General features: G+C 38.1%; 1 protein-coding gene across 1 annotated transcript in view; it reads left to right on the forward strand.

Moving 5' to 3' along the window:
• The window catches only part of LOC150077092 (metastasis-associated protein MTA3-like), a 512,540-nt gene that overhangs the window by 101,997 nt on the left and 385,307 nt on the right, over positions 1 to 25,236 (forward strand). Inside the window, exon 3 of the mRNA XM_090386731.1 lies at positions 8,000 to 8,093. Within this exon, the coding sequence (XP_090242857.1) occupies positions 8,000 to 8,093 (94 nt within the window). The remainder of the gene's footprint in view (positions 1 to 7,999; positions 8,094 to 25,236) is intronic.

Below are 25,236 nucleotides of genomic sequence, written 5' to 3' on the forward strand. Positions count from 1 at the left end.
GTAGTTGACTAGCTCGACTTCTCGGTATGTGGGACAGATAGTCGGATAATGTTTTAAGGGTCCCACTGAGTTGCAAACGGTAATCTCTTTATCTTTTAATTCGGGCGTAACAACAGCACTATTGCTTGCTTGAAGGCCATGGGTGTGAATGATGTGTACCCGGTTAAGTCTCGTAATGCAGTTGTTATATGGAAAATTTTCTTCATTCTACAAACGAAGAAATATTTCGTTTCCATAAAATGAAGAAATAAAAAAATTCTAAAAAAATTCGGTAAAGAATAAAATTCTATTTAGCGAATTCTAAAAAAATTAGGCAAAAAGAAAACATTTATCTCTAAATAGAAAAATTCAATATAAAGAAGTTTGTTTAACAGAGATCTGACTGTACTTATTATTTATTATGATTTTACCAATTATCGAAAAAAGGCGCGTAGCCAGGAATTTTCCATATAATGGGAAGTGCCGAGGCACTTCCCCATTACATTCGAAGTTTGTTAAATTGAGGTATTTTAAATCAAGGATTATACTGCATTTTTGCCTAGCTTGATAGAATGGACTTATGCCTGTTCCATGATGCTAGAGCAGAATTGAAAGATTTCCATTCAAGTTCTACCATTTATTGAAGCTTCACCATTGAAAACTTTGATTAACCCCTTCCTGGAACATTTTTTTCCTGAAAATGTGCCATAGTGGAATCGATTTTTTTTATTTTACAGATTAAAAGTATGCATGTTTGCATTTAGGTTTGCATTTTACAGATTAAAAGTATGCATTTGGGTGAAAGGACACTTCCCCATTATATCTGAAGTTTGTTAAATCGAGGTCTTTTAAAATGAAGGATTATACTGCATTTCTGCCTAGCTTGATAGAGTGGACTTATGCCCATTCCATCATGGTAGAGCAGAATTGAAAGATTTCCATTGAAGCTCTACCATTTATTGAAGCTTTACCATTGAAAATTTTGATTAACCCCTTCCCAGAACATTTTTTTCATGAAAATGTGCCATAACGGATCGACTTTTTTTATTTTACAGATTAAAAGTATGCATCATGCGAATATCATTGTCTAGTTTTTTGTTTTTTATAAATTTTTTAGTAGAAAATACACGGGAGTAATTAACCCATTTGGGCTATCCCGAGTTATCTTGTGTATGCCAAGAAGTGTGCAAATTATACACATTTTTTAATAAATTAGAACTTGAGCTAAAAGAAAGGAACAGAAAAACACAAAAAAATGCAAACTTACTTTATTCCCTGAAAGACAAATTGAATTCCATAAAAAAAGGTATTGCATAAAAAAAAAATGGCATTTCATGAAAACAAACAGTAATTTTACTTGGTGTGGTAGGTCTTTGAAGCAAGGAGTGATGCAAAGGTCAGTTTCACACAGCATGTGTCCTTTCGAATTTTCTTGCCATTTTTTCCCCACTTTTTTGGAGCATACCTGACAAGTTCTAGTTGGAAATTTCTCAGTTGGTGGAATAGCAATGGGGTAATGGCCTGGTGAATAGCAAGTTGGGTAGGATGTTGAGGACGGTCTTCCCTTTCTAACTGGTGGAATTTGCGGGTGATATTTCTTGATAAGTTCATCAATCAGGCCCAATCTGAAATTCAGGGTGAAAGAGCTTTTTGGTAATCTGAAATCGTGGCTTTATACAGTAGAAATGAATTCCACACAGCTAAGTCCATTAGCTGAAAGAAAACCTTCCTGTAGTATTTTTTAATCCATTTCCTGGTCAGGGGATAGTTTGCCAAATGCTGGTGAACTTTATCTACACCTCCCATGGAAAAGTTTTAGTCACAAAAACTATTTTGGGTCTTTTCACCATTCCTGTTCGAGTTTCAATTTCTTCCCGAGAAAGATTATGGACCGTAGATAACAATGATACATCTTTTTTTATCTTTCCAACATAAGGCCATGACTTTCCCTCTTTGAAAAGCAGCAGCTTCTTACCTTTTCAGCTTTTCCTTCTTCAGCATTTTAGGCATTTCCTTTCTGTTTAGTCTCACTGTACCATAGACATCAATTTTCTTGGTGATGAGAATATCAGCTAATTGGGAACTGGTATAATAATTGTCAACTGCGAGGCAATATCCTTTTCTAAACAGAGGCTTTATGAGAGTCAAAACCACTTGCATAGACATTGGAAGACCAATAAAGTCTGGATCTATTTCTGTACCTTTTCCTACATATATTATAAAAGTCCACACATAGCCACTTTTGGATTCACACAGCATATAATACTTTATGCCAAACCTTGAACGCTTCAATGGCATGTACTGCACCCAACCGAGCCTTCCTTTGTACAGCATCAAGCTTTCATCTATTGTTATCTCTTTTAGGAACATAGAGACTTCTAAATTTATTTTCTAAGAAGCAATAGACATCATAAATCTTGATTAGTTTTGGATTTGGGTGTGTATTCTTTATTTGCAAATATAAGCAAGTTTTGAAAAAGCATACTGAAGAGATTTATCAGAAATTATTTGCAAAACATTCCGAAGGAGTCTTAGCATTGAATGAAGAAACTGAAAATAAACGAACTGTTTTTTTAGAAGAAAACAAAGACTCGTCTAGATCCGATGTTGGAGATACACTCATGCGAGAGTATGATAGTGTAATAAAGGGATTAACTGAAGAGCCTTCAAAATATCCAAGTGAATTGAAAATCAGCAAAGAATTTAAAATTTTGGAGGCAACTAGTAGTAGAAGTGAAAAGCTGGAGAAAGTCTATAGAGCACTGCTGACCATTAAACCAACAAGTGTCCAATCTGAGAGAGTGTTTTTGATCACTGGTCTCTTTAACACAAAAATAAGGTCAAGTCTATTAGGAAAAATGCTTAATATACTGTGTTTTTTAAAGGATCATTTTCAGAAAAAAGCTGAGCAATAAATAGTAAAGTAATTTCCCCAAGCTGGTTTTTTTTTCACATTATTTTTATTTATTTATTATTATTATTATAGGGCTTATTATTTTTTTGTTTACTATACAAGAAGATAGTTTTTATTCAAAGGATTTGAATACAATTTGTAATTTTGTATAATCTCAAGCTGGTTACTTTTTTGGAGCATTTTAATTTTTTTATTTTTTTTACTATAAGAGGTGATAGATTTTGTTTAAAAGATTTGATTATGATTTGTACAATCTACTCAAGATAAAATAAATACCTATGTTATAAGCTTTTAATTATTTTCCCTACGTCTGAGAAAATCAGTTTTAAAACCGGTTTTAAGAGTAAACTTCGGTTAAACACAAGTAAACACATGGGTTGTGTTAGGGTAGCTAAGAATAGAAACAGGTGCATGTATACCTGCGTGTACACCAATGCTAGGAGTTTGGTAAATAAATTTGATGAATTTGAGGTATTGCTCAAAACATCAAAGGCAGATATTGTTGGGATATCAGAGACGTGGTGTCACACAGATATAAGTAATGCGGAACTGGAATTTGGGGAATACAATGTGTATAGAAAGGATAGACAGGACAGGAGGGGAGGAGGGGTTATGCTATTAATTAAGAAACACATAAAGTCCAAGGAAGTGAAGCCAGTCGACATCGATGGACAGGGCAGTGTCGAGTCAGTTTGGTGTGACATAAGCATAGGGAAATCAAAATTGAGAGTAGGAGTGTGTTATAGGCCTAATGACTCTGATGAGTATAATAAGATATTGTACAGGGAAATAGAGTGGGCCAGTAAATCAGAGAGTCTTATAATGGGGGATTTTAATTTCCCAGATATTGACTGGAATTTGTGGGTTGGTCACTCGCACACTAGCAAGGCTTTTGTGGATTTATTGGATGATTGTTTTCTACATCAGCATGTTCGTGAGGCAACAAGAGGGAGCAATACTCTTGATCTGATAATCAGTAGTGATTCTTCATGCATTAAGAACCTGCAGATAAATGAACCACTAGGTGGCAGTGATCACAGTGTGTTGAAGTGGGATTTACTCAAGGAGGTAACTACCATCAGAGGTAAAGGGAAGGGTTTTTGTTTTCGTAAAGGCGACTATGATGGTCTGAGACAGTATTTAAATTCTATACAGTGTGACCAACTGATGATGTTACCAACAGCAAACTCAAAATGGGAAGCATTCAAGGAACTAATCTTGGTGGCTACCAGGCTTTACATACCAACTAAGAAATATTGTTCAAGGTTTAGGCCTAAATGGTTGTCAGATGGACTAATGAGACATGTGGCAGAGAAGAAAAATGCATGGGATACATACAAATTAATGGGTGACATGGAAGCCTATGATAGATATAAGTTGGTCTGTAACCAAGTCACAAAGGAGATTAGGCAGGCAAAGGCAGACTACGAAAAATCATTGGCAAAGGATGCAAAGAAAAACAGAAAAGAGTTCTTTACATACTTGAACTTGAGAAGGAAAGGGATGAATCAGATTGGTCCACTGGATATTGATGGTTCAACAGTTGAGGATCCTGCTCAGGTGGCTAACAATCTAAACGAGTATTTTGCATCTACATTCACGCATGAGGAGTTATTCAGGAAGGAGAATGATGTAGGTAAAGTAAACATTGGCAGTGAGCTGGATGATTTTGTAATAACTGAGAGGAAAGTGGAGGAGAGATTGTTGAGGATAAACATAAAAAAGGCACCTGGGGTGGATGGGATCTATCCAGTTATATTAAAGGAGGCAGCAAAGGAAGTATGCAAACCCCTAGCCATAATTATGAGAGCTTCTTTGGACTCAGGGGAGGTACCCATAGACTGGAGATGTGCAAATGTAACCCCAATTCACAAAGGAGGATCAAAGGCTGACACAAGTAATTATAGACCTGTTAGTTTAACTTCTGTTCCAGGTAAATTAATGGAGGCACTGGTTAAAGAAGCACTGCAGGATCATCTAGACAAGAATTCCGTTATAGCTCAGACGCAGCATGGTTTTGTTAACGGCAGGTCTTGCCTGACCAATTTGATTGGATACTATGATGTAGTCACAAAAGAACTGGATGCAGGGAATAACTTTGATATTATATATTTGGATCTTAGAAAGGCTTTCGATACTGTTGCACATGGAAGACTGCTGCACAAATTGGAGCAGTGTGGCATTGGAGGCAAATTGCTGCTATGGATAAGGGGATGGTTGAGTGGCAGAAGACAGAGAGTGGTAATCAATGGACACTGCTCAACGTGGACTAATGTTATTAGTGGAGTTCCTCAAGGTTCAGTGTTGGGTCCGTTGTTGTTTTCGGTGTTTATGAATGATATTGATGATGGGATATCAAGTTTAATGTCCAAGTTTGCAGATGATACAAAGGTTGGCAGGGTCGTTAAGGACACTACTGACGCTATGCTGCTGCAACAGGATCTGGAAAGGTTGAACAGATGGGCTGAGAGGTGGCAAATGAAGTTTAACATTGACAAATGTAAAGTACTACATATGGGATACAGTAACCCCAGAGCAACGTATCAACTCTGCGGTACTACACTGACAGTGGTGGAGAATGAAAAGGACCTGGGGGTAATTGTGCAGGCAGATATGAAGTTCTCTGAGCAGTGCAGACGAGCTGCAAGAGTAGCTCATGGTGTCTTGTCAATGATATACAGGAATTTTTCTAGCAGGGATAAGGAGGTGATTATTCCCTTGTATAAGGCAATGGTTAGGCCACATCTTGAGTACTGTATACAGGTCTGGAGGCCTCATTTCAAGAAGGATGTAGAGCTGCTGGAACGGGTACAGAGAAGGGCAACAAGATTAGTAAATGGAACAAAGGGTTGCTCTTACGAAGAAAGGCTTAAGTTTTGCAAATTACAGAGCCTGGAGACTAGGCACCGGCGAGGTGATCTGATAGAGGTGTATAAGGCTTTGAATGGTTTGAGCATGCTCAATGCCAATGGGATTCTTCATCTTGCTCAGAATAATCACCTCAGAGGGCATAATTCAAATTGAGGAAGGACGGATGTCGGATAGATGTGCGGAAATTTGCCTTTGGCCAGCGGGTGGTTGGTTGGTGGAACCGACTTCCATCACTTGTTGTTGAAGTTGATAGCCTAAACAAATTTAAAGCTCAACTGGACAGGTATTTCGAACGAACGGAGGGGTGAAATGGGAGTGGGTTTTTTTTTTTTTTTTTTTTGGCTGATGCTGAATAAGCTTGCTTTCTTGCATCATATGCCTCTACTAATGCTAATGCTAAACTTGGTTTTGAAATTTTTCAGTTTTATGCAAGCCCTATTCAATACCTAACTTGTTTATTTTGATTTGGTTGTTTAATATTAGAGTAAAATTATTTCAAAAATCAAATCAGAATTTTTTTTAAAAAATTGTAAAAAATTCTGAAAATTCTCATCACTTTTTATATAAAGCTATCTTCTAGATTTATTAATGTATAACTTGCTTTGATTTCATCACTTTTGGAAATGACTTCCAGAAAATTTCAGCATTTATAAGCCAAAATCAAACAACAGTGCTGGGCATGATCCCTCCCTCCCACACTGATTCTAAAATCTAGGGGCTCACATCTGGTGAGTATGAGCTTGGCATACCCAGGGTCGCGAGCTGGATATCATCATTCTTCTCTTTCTTGGTGATTCCCTTCTACTTTTGACTCTCTCTCTCTCTCTCTCTCTCTCTCTCTCTCTCCTCTCTCTCTCTCTCTCAGGGTAACTCCTGAACTTTTTTTTTCCCCTGGTGCAGCATAAGCCTCAGGCTACCTTGCAACATTTCACTATTAATAATAATAATAATTATATGCTTATGTTTATACCAAAATATGCTTATATCAAATATTCTCCAAATTACATAACTGGTTACCTTTTAGTGCATGCCCAAATAAGCTGCATGATTGGGTAATCTTTCATATAAATTGCTTTTTCATTTTCACCAAAGCCTCTAACGTTATGTGGTGTTCATAAATTGTGTTTTCTTGTATATTCTGTTGTTTAAAAACTTGAAAAGCATCCTGGTTTTGGTGGGGGGGGATGATGCAACCCTTGCACAAGACTTGAATAACTCAGCCAGTCTGGAAAAGGCTATAACTTTCCTTTTGTCTTTACAGATTCACTCTTCTCCACACTGTAATCTGGCATCCATTTTGCCTGAGGTGTCTGACAATCATCTGCTTATAGGTGCATCAGGAAATCAAGGAGTTGTTCATAAATACTGGATATTAATCCAGTATTTATGAACCTATTCAGTAGCTCTTCCCATGTATAGTTATGGAACCTTTTTCTGTTCAACTGGTATCTCTATAATCTGCTGTTTGTTTGTTATTTGGTTTTTAGGAGCATTAGCAACTAAGGCCATATTGCTCCAGGATATGCGGTGGTTATTCCCTGACCTTTCCGCATCCTCCGTATTTGGTGGTGATGGGTTCGAACCCCGGTCTAATCAAGAAGCGTGTGCTACGCACTGCTGCTTCTTCCCACCTGGCTACGGAGGCGCCCTATAATCTGCTGCTTTAGCATACTGTCTGCCCCAAGCTTAATCTATGCTGAAGAAGGACTTTGCAAAGCATTTGTAATATGCATGTAATAAATCTGTTGTTACATTGCCATGGCAGGATGAGTAATATAGATGATAGTGTGTAATGATTTCCAATTTTGTTTGTTTGTTTGTCAAAAAGAGTACCAATTAAAATTACTGATAAAACCATATAAGGCTACATGTAGTTAGTCTTAAAAATCCAAATAAAAGAGTTTTCAAATTTAATATTATACTTGTTTTTACATTATACTTGTTATTATATATATATTTATATAATAAATGGAGTGGTGATTGAATATGGAATCTGACTTTGGATATAGCGAGTAATATTAGTTGACCTTTTATTTGATAAAAGTATATTACTCAGTATTTAAATGTTTTTGATGTGAAAAAATAAATCTAATATTCTTGCCTTTTCAGTTTTATATGAGGTGAAGTTTAAAAAAACAACAAAAAAACATGGTAATGTGCTATTTATTACTATTTAAGGACCTCTAAAGAATGTCTTGTTGTTTTCTGAATCTCTGAAATTTTAAATTTGTATAGACACCAAATGGAAATGTCGAAGCCAAAGTAATGTGTTTTTACCGAAGAAGGGATATTTCTGGGTCTTTAATTATGTTAGCAGACAAGCATCAAAGTAAGTATCTCATAATCAAGTTTAACCCTTGGGCTGGCATGCCCTAGTAAAATGTGCAAAAAAAAAAAAAAAAACTTAAAAATTAAATATCCATTAAAGTGTGACATTAGTATGAATTTTAATATTACTCCAGTATTGAATTGACTTACATCATTATATTACTTTTGGCCTACATCATTGATTGTGTTAGAATTGGAGAAGTGGGTTATAGAAAAACCATATAAAAAGTATATTTTCACTGCTGGTACATTCCATACCAAGTGTGCCTAATCATGGAGGTACACTTTTATAGACTATTTTGGTGCATCTGCTCAAAAATAGTTGCACAAGCAGGTTTACATAAATTGCACTAGTGGCCCCTTTCATTTTATAGTTCATTTTAAAATTGTTTTTAATTTAAGAAACCCATTATAATGTTAAAATAAAACAAGGCATTAAAGTTCATAATTTTAAGCTATTTTCCCCCCTTCAAAAAAAAAAAAAAAAACCCCTGAAGGGTGTGTGCAATATATTAAGTGTACATGAAAATATAACTTTTTTTAAATTTATTTTTTGGTTTACCTGCTCGTGGGATTAAGATATAATTTTAAAAATGATTGCAAAGAAAGTAAAAGAAATTATTAGAAATACCAGTTAGTTTTTACTTAATAGCATACTGGTACTCGTTTCAGAGTAATTGATAAATTTCTTAAATATGTAGTAGCATTTTGTTGTTCTTTCAAACATTTAAGTGTAATGCAATTCATGCCATTTAAGCATCTTACCATATAATTATTCCACCTTCTGCAACTTGTTAGTAGGGTTACCACATGATAGGTCCATTGTCTCATGCTGTTGTGTCCTGTATATAATACTATGAAGTAACACAGCTATGTTACTTTATAATATTATATATAGAAACATTTGTGTTTGGACTTGTATCAAAGAAGTAGAGTAATCTCACTGGATTTCCATTAATTTTTTTTAAACCCTACCAGTTTTAAAAATCTGATTTCAAATGTGAAGAAAGGGGGAATCATAGTGTGCCACAAGGCCCTCTGCAGTGTTCGACAGCCCACTGCTGCTTTCAAGAAAGAATGGTGTACCTTGCCATAGGCATTTTGTCAGAACTTGATGAAAAGTTTTCTGCATATATATTAATCCATAGCAGGGGGGGGGGAAGCATGCTATTGTACTGAATTCTGAACTCAGTAGTATTAGAGAAAAGGCAAAAATTAATCTGAATGGAGCAGTTTAATTCTGTTCTTTATTCCAGTAGTATGTTGGATCCTGTATACTAGAAGGCCCTCTCTAGTGTTGGAATTCAGGCTGCTCAGATTTCTACTGCTTTCAAGAAAGAATGGTGGACTATTCCATAGACATTTTTATTGTTATTATTTAAAAAAAATGTACTGATGACCTCACTTCCAATAATAGAGAAACACACATGCTATGCTGAACTAGTTGAACTTAGTATGTCCACTGATGGGATAAAATCAAAGGTGGCCTAACTTCGTTTAAATTTTCTTAATCAATGCATGTTGTGTTCCAAGCTACTTGTAGGTCTCACATAACTTTTTTTTGTTGAATGCACTGTATATAAAATTGTGTGACGTAAATAAAGCCATGAGGTAATATGTAGTATTATGCATGAAGCAGCAAAACCAGTATATCATTGTATCTGATGTAGTACATTAGCATTAGTTTTGAAAATGAAATGCACAGGGCATAATCCTTATGGGTTTTGATAATTAACTATATAGTATCGGTGTAAATGCACCATAGTTAACCCATAAACTTGAACTACGTATGTAGAGTAGTGTGCATCGTTTTAATTGTATCTCATATTGTGGTTGCCTTCACAACGAGATAGCTGCTACTGCATTACTTCAAATAAATAACGCTTCTCTAGTAGAGAAGACTACTGTTATTTATTTTCAGCGGTACCACCACCCAGACGATCGTTTCGAAGCTATTGGGCTTCATCATCAGTGGGTGGGCAGGTACCCAGGTAATACAACAAGCCATCACAGTTGCGAAGTTATATCCACAATAAGAGAGATGCCAAAAGGTGGTGGTAATATATTTTGAAAATGAAATGCACAGGGCATAATCCTTATGGGTTTTGATAATTAACTATATAGTATCGGTGTAAATACACCATAGTTAACCCATAAACTTGAACTATGTATGTAGTGTAGTGGGCATCGTTTTAATTGTATCTCATATTGTGGTTGCCTTCACAATGAGATAGCTGCTATTGCATTACTTCAAATAAATAACGCTTTTGTAGTAGAGAAGACTACTGTTATTTATTTTCAGTGGTACCACCACCCAGACTATCATTTCGAAGCTATTGGACTTCATCGTCAGTGGGTGGGCAGGTACCCAGGTAATACAACAAGCCATCACAGTTGCGAAGTTATATCCACAATATGAGAGATGCCAAAAGGCATCTCTCATATTGTGGATATAATTGTGGACACCAATACTATATAGTTAATTATCAAAACCCATAAGGATTATGCCCTGTGCATTTCATTTTCAATTACATTACCACCACACCCTTTTGGCATCTCTCTTATTGTGGATATAACTTCACAACTGTGATGGCTTGTTGTATTACCTGGGTACCTGCCCACCCACTGATGATGAAGCCCAATAGCTTCGAAACGATCGTCTGGGTGGTGGTACCGCTGAAAATAAATAACAGTAGTCTTCTCTACTAGAGAAGCGTTATTTATTTGAAGTAATGCAATAGCAGCTATCTTGTTGTGAAGGCAACCACAATATGAAATACAATTAAAACGATGCCCACAATGCTACATATGTAGTTCAAGTTTATGGGTTAACACCGATACTATATAGTTAATTTACACCAATACTATATAGTTAATTAGCATTAGTAGAGACATATGATGCAAGAAAGCAAGCTTATTCAGCATCAGCCAAAAAAAACCCTTCCCATTTCACCTATCTATCCACTCCAAATGTTTCTCTAGTTCTGTCTTGAAATAAGCTGTCAACTTCCACAACAAAAGGTGGAAGTTTGTTCCAGCAATCATACACCCTCTGTCTAAAGGCAAATTTCTGCACAATTATTCTACAACTGTCGTTCCTCAATTTGAAATTTCGTCCCCTCAGACAATTAATCTGGACAAGAGAAAGAATCCCATCAGCATTGAGCTTGCTCAAACCATTCAAGGCATTATACACCTCAAACATATCACCTCTCAGGTGCATAGTCACCAGACACTGCAATTTGCAGAACTTAAGCATTTCTTCGTAAAAGCAACCATCTCACCAATCTCGTTGATTTTTTTTTTTTTTTTTCTGTTGTTAGTTGTTGGCGCATCAGCTTCTGTGGCTATAATCCACCTCCCAAAGTTTTTGCATTTTACTCTGATCCAAGCCCGAGGCAGGATTCGAACCTGCGACCTTTGGGTTGTCAGACAGGCACTTTACCCACCTGGCTAGCCCAGTCATCTCGTTGCTTTCTTTGTACTCTTTTCAGCAGCTCTACATCCTTCCTAAAATGATTCCTCCAGACCTGTATACAATACTCAAGGTGTGGCCTAACCATTTCCTTATACAAGCAGGTAATCACCTCCTTATCCCTGCTAGAAAAATTCCTGTATATCATTGACAAGACACCATGAGCTACTCTTGCAGACTGTCTGCCCTGCTCACAAAACTTCATATCTGACTGCACAATTACCCCAGGTCTTTTTCATTCTCCACTACGCTTAGTGTAGTTCCACACAGTTGATATGTTAATCTGGGGTAAATGCTACCCCATTCAGTACTCTACATTTGTCAGTGTTAAACTTCAGTTGCTACGTCTCAGCCCATCTGCTTAATTTCTCTAGATACTGTTGCAGTAGCATACTATCTTTAGTGTCATTAACATCTCTGCCAACCTTCGTATCATCTGCAATCTTGGACATTAAGCCTATTATGCCTTCATCAATATCATTGATAAATGCCAAAAACAACAATGGGCCCAACACTGAAACCTAGAGGACTCCACTAATAACATTAGTCCACAAAGAGCAGTGTCCATTAATAACCACTCTTGTCTTCTCCCACTCAAACATTCTTTGATCCATTGTAGCACCTTCCCTTAATGCCATACTGCTCCAATTTGTACAGTAGTTTTCCGTGTGCCACCGTATCAAAAGCTTTCCTGAAATCCAAGTACAGTAAACCTTTGATTTAATGGACCCCGAACCCCGATATAACGGATTTCAGATTTAACAGACTGGACAAACAATACAGTAATGTACATATTAATCTTGACCATATTATTTTGTTTTAGGTTATACAAAACTTCCGTGTTATTATTAATTAGAAATTAATAATAATTACCTATTTCCATTATCGTTTTGATAATTACCTACTTTTATTTTTATAATCAAATTCAGGAAATTGTGTCAGGAAATTGTTTTTTATTCTTTCTGAAAACACGTTCAAATAGTTGTTTTCCCAGATTATAGATAACCGTAAAGAGTAGGCGGTGACTTGCGAGTTGAACGTGACTCCGGACACTAAACTGCAGGTCTACCGACTCGCTTTGTTTCAGTCTCAGTCTGCCTCAAGCTAACGTGTGGTCAGGTTGTATACAGAGTGTTTCTGTGATTTCTGAATTGTGACTTTGTTTAAGAAATAATTTTGCAATCCTTACAATTTAAAATGGCATCAAGTGAGAGTTAAAACAAAGCGTGTAAACTTAAATGTGGCACATAAATTATAGGTAATAGAGAAATTAGAACAAGGTGTCTCAGTAGCACGTGTTTGTGAAATCTACGGTGTAAAAAAACAAACTGTTTCCGATATCCGTAAATCAAAGGTCAAATTGCAACATAGTTTTATGTTGTACAAATCAAAGGTCAAATTGCAATAATTTTATATTGTACAGTACTGTATATTGTATTAAAGCTTTTTTTTTTTATATTAAGAACAATAAAAAATGCCCCCCCCACACCAGGTTACATTCGATTTAACAGACTTTTGGCATTAACGGGCACCCCTTCTCCCCTATTAGTCTATTAAATTGAGGGTTTACTGTATATGAGATATCAAAATTTTTTTTTGCATCCAGTTCCTCTGTGACCACATTGTCGTATCCAATCAATTTGGTCAGACAAGACTTTCCCTTAACAAACCCATGCTGTGTCTGAACTATTACTGCTGTTTTGTCTTATCTACGTGATCCTGTATCGCCTCTTTAACCAGTGACTCCATTATTTTCCCTGGAACAGAAGTTAAACTAACAGGTCTATAATTATTTGTGTCAAATTTTGAACCCCATTGTGAATTTGAAGGTACATTTGCACACCTCCAGTCTATGGGAACCTCTCCTGGATCCAAAGAAGTAATAACTATAATTATGGCTAAGGGTTTGCTTACATCCTTTGCTGCCTCCTTTAATATAACTGGATAGATCCCATTCCCCCAGGTGCCTTCCTTATGTTTAACTTCAACAATTTCTCCTCCACTTTGCTCTCAGTTATTACAAAATCACTTAGATCCCTGTTAGAGTTTGATAAACTTCTGGTATTCCCCTCTTTGAATAACTCCTCATGTGTGAATGTATATGCAAAATACTCATTCAGTTAATCAGCTACCTGAGCATGATCATCAATAGTCAAACCATCTATATTAAGTGTACCAATCTTATTCATCTCTTTCCTTCTAGAGTTTACATAAGTAAAGAAGTCTTCGCTGTTTTTCTTTGCATCTTTTGAGAAGGATTTCTCGTAATTTGCCTTCGCCTGTCTAACCTTCTTTGTGACTTGATTACAGACAAGCTTATATCTACCATAGGCTTCTGTGTCGCCTGATAGTTTATATGCATCCCATGCATTTTTATTCTCTTCCATTAGTTCATCTGACATACATTTAGATCTAAACGTTGAACAATATTTCTTAGTTAATATGAAAAGACTAGTAGCTTCCAAAATTAATTCTCTGAATGCTTCCCATTTAGAATTTTTTGTTGGTAGCATTATCAGTTGGTCCACTGTATAGAATTTAGAAACTGTCTGAACCACTAGTCACCTATACGAAAACAAAAACCCTTCCCTTTACCACTGATGGTAGTTGCATCTTTGAGTAAATCCCACATTGGCACACTGGTGATCACTGCCACCTCATGGTTCCTTTATTTGCAGATACTTAATGTGTGAAGAATCACTGCTGATAATTGAATCAAGTGTATTACTCTCTCTGGTTGCATCTTGAACATGCTGCTGTAGAAAACAATCATCCAGTTAATTCAAAAAAGCCTTGCTAATGTGCAAGTGACCAACTCACAAGTTCCAGTCAGTATCTGGAAGTTAAAATCCCCCATTATAATACAATCTGATTTACTCACCCACTGTTTCCTTGTGCCTTTGTTCATTTTACTCATCAGAGTCATTAGACCTATAACACACTCCTGCTCTCAATTTTGCTTTTCCCTGTGCTTATGTTACACCAAACTGACACAACACTGCACTGTCTATCCCATGTCAACTGGATGCACTGCCTTAGATTTTATGTGTTTCTTAACTAACAGCATAACCTCTCCTCTCTTCTTATCCTGTCTGTCCTTTCTGTATACATTGCACCCCTCAAATTCCAATTTTGCATTTGTTATATCTGTGAGATACCATGTCTCTGATATCCCAACAATATCAACAAATTCATCAAATTTATTTACTAAATTCCTAGAATTGGTGTACATGCAAATACACATGCATCTGTTCTTACTCTAGTTACCCTAACACAGCCCATATATTTACTTTTTCCGGGCTGCTGCTCGTTCCAGTAGAAGCATTTCAAGAATCACTTTCATCTCTGCCAGCGGCTACTGTTAATCTATTAGTCTGTATATCCACCCAAGCTAGTAGTTTTCCAGCCCACCTACCACTGCCTCGATAACATCAGCATATAATTGTTTAAGTGTATCCCATCCCTGTAGAAGCACTCTCTCCTATTAACAAGCACAAGCCATGCTAAAAAATGTCTACCCCACGAGCCTTGCACAATCTCTCCAGGGCCGATTTGATTGACAAGGCTCTCATCATATACTCCCTCCTATCGTGTCTGAGCAGAATTGCAGAGGAAGATCAAGCCAGTCTCTGCTTAAGTGTCTTAAAGTCTGTTTGTTCTAATTAATTCCTAAGTCATGTAGATATTTCCAATTAGGTCTCATCCTGGTTTTTGTGTTTCTAAGGTGGGCTTATTCTAGTAATTGTTATCTTACATGGTAGCAGATCTAATTTGGAAGCAGTGGAGCAAATATGCTTCGGTGCAACATTATCACTATTATGTTGTACAGAAACTTGAGATCCATAATTCTCTTTGTTATTTCCAAAGGTTTCAGTGTATGGAAAAAGGTGGTCATAATACTTCAGCAGTGGTCTCCAAAAAGTCATAAAAATCCTTTGCCATTTCAAGCTGGGACTTCATTTTCTTTCTGGCAATTCTGTGTCTGTGAGGATTTCATATAACAAAACTCCAGCATGGGAAGGACTAGTGCTTTTAAAAGGATAGCAGAGTTGTGAAACTTATTTTTGTCTGTACTGATTGTTAGTATTTATTTTAGTCTATTATGTTTGTTAAATGATTTTCATTAAAAACTAGAATGATTACGGACTAGAATGACTATGGTTGAGTGGGAGAAGACAGAGTGGTAATCAATGGACAATGCTCTTTGTGGAGTAATGTTATTAGTGGAGTCCCTCAGGGTTCAGTGTTGGGTCCATTGTTGTTTTCTCTATTTATAAATGATATTGATGATGGTATTTCAGGCTTAATGTTCAAGTTTGCGGACAATACGCAGGTTGGCAGAGTTTTTAATGACAGTATGCTGCTGCAACAGGATCTAGAAAAGTTGAGCAGACGGGCTGAGAGGTGGCAAATGAAGTTTAACATTGACAAATGTAAATTACTACATATGGGAAGCAGTAATCCCAGAGTAACGTATCAACTCTGTGGTACTACACTGACAGTGGTAGAGAATATTGTTGTTATTTGGTTTTTAGAAGCATTAGCAACTAAGGCCATATCGCTCCGGGGATATGCAGTGGTCATTCCCTGAGCTTTTCCACATCCTCCGTATTTGGTGGCTCACAGGCTCGAACCCCAGTCTAATCAAGAAGCATATGCTACGCACTGCTGCTCCTGCCCACATGGCAACGGAGGCGCCAGTGGTAGAGAATGAAAAGGACCTTGGGGTAATTGTGCAGGCAGATATGAAGTTTTCTGAGCAGTGCAGATGGTCTGCAAGAGTAGCTCATGGTGTCTTCTCAATGATATACAGGAATTTTTCTAGCAGGGATAAGGAGGTGGTTATCCTCTTGTATAAGGCGATGGTCAGGGCACACCTTGAGTACTGTATACAGGTCTGGAGGCCTCATTTTAAGAAGGATGTAGAGCTGTTGGAATGAGTGCAGAGAGGGGTAACACGATTAGTGAATGGAACAAAGGGTTGCTTTTATGAAGAAAGGCTTAAGTTTTGCAGATTACAGTGTTTGGAGACTAGGCACCTGTGAGGTGATCTGATTGAGGTGTATAAAGCTTGAATGGTTTGAGCATGCTCAATGCTGATGGGATTTTTCTTCTTGCTCAGAATAATCACCTGAGAGGGCATAAATTCAAATTGAGGAAAGACAGTTGTAGGATATATGTGCTGAAGTTTGTCTTTAGCCAGTGGGTAGTTGATTGGTGGCACATACTTCCATCTTTTGTTGTGGCAGTTGATAGCCTAAATAAATTTAAGGCTGTGAGCTGGACATGTATTTGGAATGAATGGAGGGGTGAAATCGGAGTTTTTTATTTTTTATTTTTTGGCTGATGCTGCATAAGCTTGCTTTCTTGCCTCGTGCACTTCTACTAATGCTAAATACCTCATAAGATTCCTGAAATAAAAAAAATTACTACGTTACTCATAACTCATTCTTTAAATTTTTCACCATCCAGGGGCCCCTAATGGCAAGCATATTGATATAATCTTGTTCTTTCATATATATATATATATACAGTCAGACCTCTATCCAACGAAATCGTCATTTCCCTTGAAAAATTTTGTTATAAAGAAATATGACCTTTTCAACAATGAAAAATAATGTAAATTCAGAAATATGGTAAAAGTGGGTATGGTAAAATAGAAATATGGTAAAATAAGTGGGAATGAATAAATTTTCTAACATTTGAAAACAATTAATTTATCAATATATACATATTAAGAAATGACTACTTATACATGACATGCGCAATGTATTAGTACACTTTTAAGAATTATGTCGTAAAACATTTTTTTTTTTAATGTAAACCCCAAACACAAGAGGTACTAGTACCGTGCTTGGGTTGGAGGTTGAGAAGACAAAAGAAGATATTTGTTGATATTGGACTTGAACTTCTGTAGACTGTGATTTTCAAGAAATATGTATGAAGGAAGGTTGTTCCAGAAAACGGCAGTTGAATGTATAAACGTGGAACATGAAAAGTTGGTTCTGTGAGTTTGAAGTTGGACAGTAAATGGATTTTGGCTGGTGGCTGCATGTGTTCGAACTGTTTTGAAAGAGAGAGAGAGAGAGAGAGAGAGAGAGAGCTGGAATTATAGAGGCCAATTCAGAAGAACAGTGCCCACAGAAGTATCTGTAGAAGAGGCATGCAGCAGAAACAGTATGTATATGAGACAGCGAGTGGAGAGGCTCTGTTAGAGATGAATCATTAATTAACCTAACTGCCCTTTTCTGAATGGAATCGAGAAGCCTGAGAGAGGTTTTTGGGGCACCTCCCCAGATGTGGGAACAATATTCCATGGTAGGGCAGATTTGCAATTTATACAGAGTGAGCAGCTGTTTGGAAGAAAAGTAACGCAGAGAGTGAAAGAGAGGTCCTTGAGGTTGTCACAGATATTCTCTCAGATATGCCAGACAAGCTGTACTTGCTACCTGGGAGTCTAAAACGCTGATGGGACTGATATTCGGGTGACACTCAAGTCAAGTGGACCCAATTTCGGCGAAGTCCGGACGGTCTGTGAAAGCCAAATCCTCTGCTTGCACCTTCACGATGGTGGGACTGTTAGTAATCCTGGGTATAACCCCCATGCACAAGTACATGGTGGGTGACCACCTAGGTGTGAACCAACGAAAGCAGGGGTCGAGGTGTGGCGCCCACACCACATGGAGGAACGCCGCCCCTCTATGTTACCAGGCGGTACTAGGTGGAAGATGACTCTCATCAACTGGTGAAATACCACCACTTTGCTTATTGGAGGCTTGAAGTGGTGGAACCCATGTTTAGTCTCTAGAGCTAAGTTCCAGTCAACCCTTCCCTATCTCTTCCATCATGCAGTATGATTGATGACTTTTGAGGTTATGATGAACGTCGTGGCGAGATCCAATATTCCTTACATTTCGAGGGTACAGCTCTAAAACGGATTTCGCAGGCCGGCCGCTAGTTAGTACACCGGACCGGACCTATTGGTAACTCTCTAGGAGGCTTCCGGATGAGCTTGCGTATATAATCTTGCTACCTCTACTCTGCCAGATAGTGACTGGAGGGAGTCCGAGTAGTTTGTATGCGGGGAGCATTGTCGAGGCCACGTTATGTCAAGGATCTGGGTATATTCTTACCACATGTACGCCATATCCAAAAATTTCATTACTTCATACAGCATGTCCCACCCACTTTTTCTTATTATTGAATACACCATGAATTGTCAAACAAATAGAGCAAGCTTATCTGCTTGTTTGTTAGTTTGTTATTTGGTTTTTAGGAGCATTAGCAACTAAGGCCATATTGCTCCGGAGATATGCGGTGGTCATTCCCTGACCTTTCCGCATCCTCCGTATTTGGTGGTCACGGGCTCGAACCCCGGTCTAATCAAGAAGCGTGTCGCTTATCTGCGAAAAGATCTAAACCTCCCAAGGACTTCCTAATTCATTTCAGAAATATACGTGGTCTCAGTTCTAATCTCAACGATGTCCATTTCCACTTGCAGTCTGCCAAACCTCATGTACTTTTTCTGACAGAATCTCAGTTATCGGTTGATTCAACTATTGCTCATCTCAGATGCCCAAATTATTCGCTGTATGATTCCTTTCGGCTCAAAGGTGGTACTTGTGCATATGTCCGTTCTGATATTCCCTGTCAGAGACTTGGCAATTTGGAATCTCCTCTCTTTGATCTTCTCTGGCTTAAAATCTCTCTACCTCATTGTGTCAAATTCATCTGTTGTCTCTACCGTTCTCCCAACTCGACTAATCACTTGGAGCTCTTTGACTTCCTCTCGTTGCAACTTGACTTTCTCCAGTCCAACTCTCCTAACAGTGAGGTAATTTTCCTTGGTGATTTTAATGTTCACAACCCCAGCTGGCTTCCATTTTCTAGTCACACCGACCCAGCAGGTCGAGATGCTGAGGCTTTCGCAATTACTAATGACCTAGCACAGATTGTTCATTTACCTACAAGAATACCGGACAATCTTAATCATACAGCCAATACGCTTGATCTTTTTCTCACAAACAACCCTTCTAAGTACACGGTCGAAGTGAGAGCTCCTTTAGGCACTTCAGATCACAACTTGGTGATTGTCTCTTCTCCAATGGAACCTTTATCTCATGGCTATTCCCAACCTCGTGTTGTTTGGCATTACAAGAATGCAAATAGGGATGACCTGCGAGATTTCTTTTCTTCTTTTCCTTGGTCGGATTACTGCTTCAAAACTTCTGATGTCAACGTATGCTCAAATCGTGTCAGTGAAATTATTCTTGCAGGAATGGAATTTTTTATCCCACACTCCACTTTAAAATCTCGTCCTTTATCTAAACCTTGGTTTTCCAATAAATGTGCTAAGGCTGTCCAAGAGAAGAATGTTGCATATCGTAATTGGCTTGTTTCTAATTCTTCAGTTTCATTTTCTGCCTACACCAATGCTTGCAACAATTGTAAAGCAGTTATTAATCAGTCCAAACTAGAGTTTGAACAGGCTAAGAGTAGAAAACTTGCTTCTTGCCCTAATGGTAGCCGAGCATTCTGTTCTCTTGCCAAAGCTATTGGCCGCAACTTTTGCCCATCTCTGCTCCCACCTCTGTCCAAACCAGATGGTTCTGTTGTCACTTCAGCCAAGGATAAAGCTGACCTGCTAGCATCCCATTTTTCTTCCAGCTCATGTATTAATGATCTTGGTAAAACACCTCCCACCATTCCCAACACACTCCATTCAATGCCTCCTGTGGTCTTCCGTCAAAAGGATATCAGAAGGATTTTGATGAATCTCAATGCTAAGAAAGCTCCAGGTCCTGATGGTATTTCTCCACTTGTTCTCAAAACCTGTGCTCCTGAACTTACTCCTATTCTTTGCCGCCTTTTTTCACTTTCTTATTCTAAAGGTGTTTTTCCTCCTGCTTGGAAATTTGCTCATATCCAGCCAGTTCCTAAAAAGGGTGACAAAACCTTCCCATCCAATTATCGTCCCATTACAATTACTTCTACTCTTTCTAAAGTAATGGAGAAATCAATTAACCGCCAACTCTTAAACTACCTAGAAACCTTCCGTCTGATAAACGATCACCAGTATGGTTTCCGTCAGTGTCGATCCCCTGAGGATATTCTGGCTTAGGTTACCCATTTATGGCCTAATTCAATGGAAAGGTTCGGTGAAACACAAGTAGTTGCTCTTGCCATCTCAAAGGCTTTTGATCGTGTTTGGCATAAAGGTCTTCTAAACAAGCTTCCATCTTATGGTTTGCCAACTGTTTTTAGTAATTGGTTATCCAGTTTTCTCTCTGATCACTCACTGAGGGTGATGGTTGATGGCTCTCTATCTTCTAACTTCTCCACTAATGCTGGTGTCCCCCAAGGTTCAGTTCTTTCCCCCACTCTTTTCCTCTTGTATATCAATGACTTTCTTCCATTGACTGGAAATCCTATCCATAGTTTTGCCGATGATAGCACATTGCATTCAACTTTCCATTTTGAGAAACCTTGTCCTGCTCAATCAGCTTCAACTTCTCGAAAATCTGCTACCAATTCCTTAAATGCCGATCTTCAGGTAATTCTCCAATGGGGCAAAGACAACTTAGTTGATTTCAACCCTTCTAAAACTCAATCTTGTCTTATATCTCGCAAAAAGGATTCTTCTGCTCCTATGCTTATCTTTAGTGACACTCCGATTTCTAGGCAAAATGATATATCTCTTTTGGGGATTACCCTGACTTCTAATCTCTCTTGGCACAAGCACATCACAAATATTGCTTCCTCTGCATCTAAAAAACTTGGTTTTCTCTTTCGCTCTCGGCGTTACTTTTCTCCCAAACAGCCGCTCACTCTGTATAAATCGCGAATCCGCCCTGCCATGGAATATTGTTCCCACATCTGGGGTGGTGCCCCCAAAACCTCTCTCAGGCTTCTACATTCCATTCAGAAGAGGGCAGTTAGGTTAATTAATGATTAATCTCTAACAGTCTCTCCACTCGCTTTCTCATAGACGCACTGTTTCTGCTACATGCCTCTTCTACAGATACTTCCATGGGCACTGTTCTTCTGAATTGGCTTCTATAATTCCCTCTCTCTCTTTCAAAACAGTCCGAACACGTGCCGCCACCAGCCAACATCCATTTACTGTCCAACTTCAAACCCACAGAACCAACTTTTCATCTTCCTCATTTATTCATTCAACTGCCGTTTTCTGGAACAACCTTCCTTCATATGTATTTCCTGAAATTACAATCTACAGAAGTTCAAGTCCAATGTCAACAAATATCTTCTTTCGTCTTCTCAGTCTCTAACCCAAGCACGGTACTAAGTACTATAGGTTCTAATACCTCTCGTGTTTGGGGTTCACATAAAAAAAAAACAGAAAGAAAAGAAAACCAAGTTTTTTAGATGCAGAAGAAGCAATATTTGTATTGTGCTTGTGCCGAGAGAGATTAGAAGTCAGGGTAATCCCCAAAAGAGATATATCATTTTGCCTAGAAGGCGGAGTGTCACTAAAGATAAGCATAGGAGCAGAAGAATCCTTTTTGCGAGATAGTAGTAGTAGTAGTTTTAGTAGTAGCAGTGGCATTTGATGCAAGAAAGCAAGTGTATGCTTATGCAACATCAGCCAAAAAAAAAAAAAAAAAATCGCACCATTCCCTCCAAATGCCTGTGCAGTTCCTCCTTAAATTTATTCAGCCTATCAACTTCCACAACGACAGATGGAAGTTTGTTCCAGCAATTAACCACCCGCTGGCTAAAGGCAAATTTCCGCACATCTAATCTACATCTGTCTTTTCTTAATTTGAATTTATGCCCCATTAGGTTCGTAATCTGAACAAGTGGAAGGATCCCATCAGAATTCAGCGTGCTCAACCCATTTAAGGCCTTATATACCTCAATCAGATCACCGTGCAGGTGCCTAGACTCCAGCCACTGCAATTTGCAGAACTTAGCCTCTCTTGGTAAGAGGATCCCTTCATTCCCCTTACCAATCTTGTTGCCCTTCTCTGTACACGCTCAAGTAAATCTACATCCTTCCTAAAATGAGGCCTTGAGACCTGTACGCAGTACTCAAGGCATGGCCTGACCATTGCCTTATACAGAGGGATAATCACCTCCTTTTCCCTGCTAGAAAATTCCTATATATCATTGACAAAACCCCATGACCTGCCCTGGCAGCCTGTCTGCATTGCTCAGAAAACTTCATATCTGACTGCACAATTACTCCCAGGTCTTTTTCATTTTCTACCACCTTAAGTGTAGTACCACAGAGTTGGTACGTTTCTCTGGGGTTACTTCTACCCATATGCAGTACTTTACATTTGTCAAGGTTAAACTTCAGTTGCCACTTCTTAGCCCATCTGCCCAAATTATCTAGATCCTGTTGCAGTGGCACACTGCCATTACTGTCATTAACAACCCTGCCAACCTTTGTATCATCTGCAAACTTCAACATTAAGCCTGATATACCTTCATCAATATCATTGATAAATATACAAAACAACAGTGGACCTAACACCGAACCCTGTGGGACTCCACTAATAACATTAGTCCAAGAAGAGCAGCGCCCATTGATTACCACCCTCTGTTTTCTCCCACTTAACCATCCTTTTATCCATTGTAGCAACTTACCCTTAATACCATTCTGCTCCAATTTGTACAATAGTCTTCCATGCGCAACAGTGTCAAAAGCTTTCCTGAAATCCAAATGTATGATATCAAAATTATTTTTTGCATCCAGTTCCTTTGTAACCACATCATAATAAGTATCAAATTTGTCAGACAAGACTTTCCCTTAACAAACCCATGCTCTGTCTGAATTATTGCTGCAGTCTTGTCTAGATGATCCTGCAATGCATCTTTAACCAGTGACTCCATTATTTTACCTGGAACAGAAGTTAAACTATAACTGGTCTGTAATTACTCGTGTCACCCTTCGATCCCCCTTTGTTAATTGGGGATACATTTGCACATCTCCAGTCTGTGGGAACTTCCCCTGAGTCCAAGGATGCTCTCATCATTATGGCTAAGGGTTTGCTTAGTTGCTTTGCCGCCTCCTTTAATATAACTGGATAGATTCCATCCACCCCAGGTGCTTTTCTTATGTTTAACTTCAACAATTTCTCCTCCACTTTGCTTTCAGTTATTACAAAATCAATAAGTATCCTGCTACAATTTGATAACCTTCTGCCATTTTCAAACCTTAATAATTCCTCATGTGTGAATGTAGATTCAAAATACTCATTCAGTTTGTTTGCTATCTGAGCAGGATCATCAACAGTCGAACCATCGATGTCAAGTGGACCAATCAGATTCATCCCCTTCCTTTTAGAGTTTATATAAGTAAAGAAATCCTTGCTGTTTTTCTTAGCATCTTTTGCCAAGGATTTCTCGTAATCTGCCTTCGCCTGCCTAACCTCCTTTGTCACCTGATTACAGACTAGCTTATATCTGCCATAGGCTTCTGAGTCGCTTGATAATTTATATGCATCCCATGCATTTTCTTCTCTATTACGAGTCTCATTAGTTCATTAGATAACCATTTAGGCCTAAACCTTGAACAATATTTATTAATAGGTATGAAACTTTTAGTAGCTTCCACGATTAATTCCTAGAATGCTTCCCACTTAGAATTTATTGTTAGTAACATCGTCAGTTTATCCCACTGGACAGAATTTAAAAACTGTCGGAGACCACTGTACTCACCTTTAAGGAAGCAAAAACCCTTTCCTTTACCCCTGATGGTAATTAAATCTTTAAGTAAATCCCATATGATCACTGCCACCTAGTGGTTCCTTTATCTGCAAATTCTTAATACACGAATGATCATTGCTGATAACCAGATCAAGAGTATTACTTTCTCTGGTTGCCTCTCGAACATGCTGCTGCAGAAAACAATCATCCAATAAATCCACAAAAGTCTGACTAGTGTGTGAGTGACCAACCCACAAGTTCCAGTCAATATCTGGGAAGTTAAAATCCCCCATTATAAGACATTCCGATTTACTAGCCCACTCTATTTCTCTGTACAATTGTTCATTGTACTCATTCGAGATATAAGACAAGACTGAGTTTTAGAAGCATTAAATTCAACTAAGTTGTCTTTGCCCCTCTAGAGAATTACCTGGAGATCGGCATTTAAGAAATTTGTAGCAGATTTTCGAGAAATTGAAGCTGATTGAGCAGGGCAAGGTTTCTCAAAATGGAAAGTGGAATGCAATATGCTATCATCGGAAAAACTATGGATAGGATTTCCAGTCAATGGAAGAAGGTCATTAAAAGAGTGGAAAGAGGAAAAGAGTGGTGGAAAGAACTGAACCTTGGGGGGGACACCAGCATTAGTTGAGAAGTTAGAAAACAGAGAGCCATCTACCATCACCTCAATGAGCAATCAGAGAGAAAACTGGATAACCAATTACAAAAAACAGTTGACAAACCATACGATGGAAGCTTGTTTAGAAGACCTTTATGCCAGACACGATCGAAAGCTTTTGAGATGTCAAGAGAAACTACTTGAGTTTCACCGAACCTTTCCATTGAATTAGTCCATAAATGGGTAACATAAGCCAGAATATCACCAGTGGATTGACACTGGCGGGATCCATACTGCCGATCGTTGTTCAGACGGAAGATTTCTAGGTAGTTTAAGAGTTGGAGGTTAATTGATTTCTCCACTAGTTTAGAAAGA

Source organism: Mastigoproctus giganteus, chromosome 12 (assembly GCF_048544385.1).
Source record: "Mastigoproctus giganteus isolate SK-2022 chromosome 12, ASM4854438v1, whole genome shotgun sequence".
NCBI classification, from domain to species: domain Eukaryota; kingdom Metazoa; phylum Arthropoda; class Arachnida; order Uropygi; family Thelyphonidae; genus Mastigoproctus; species Mastigoproctus giganteus.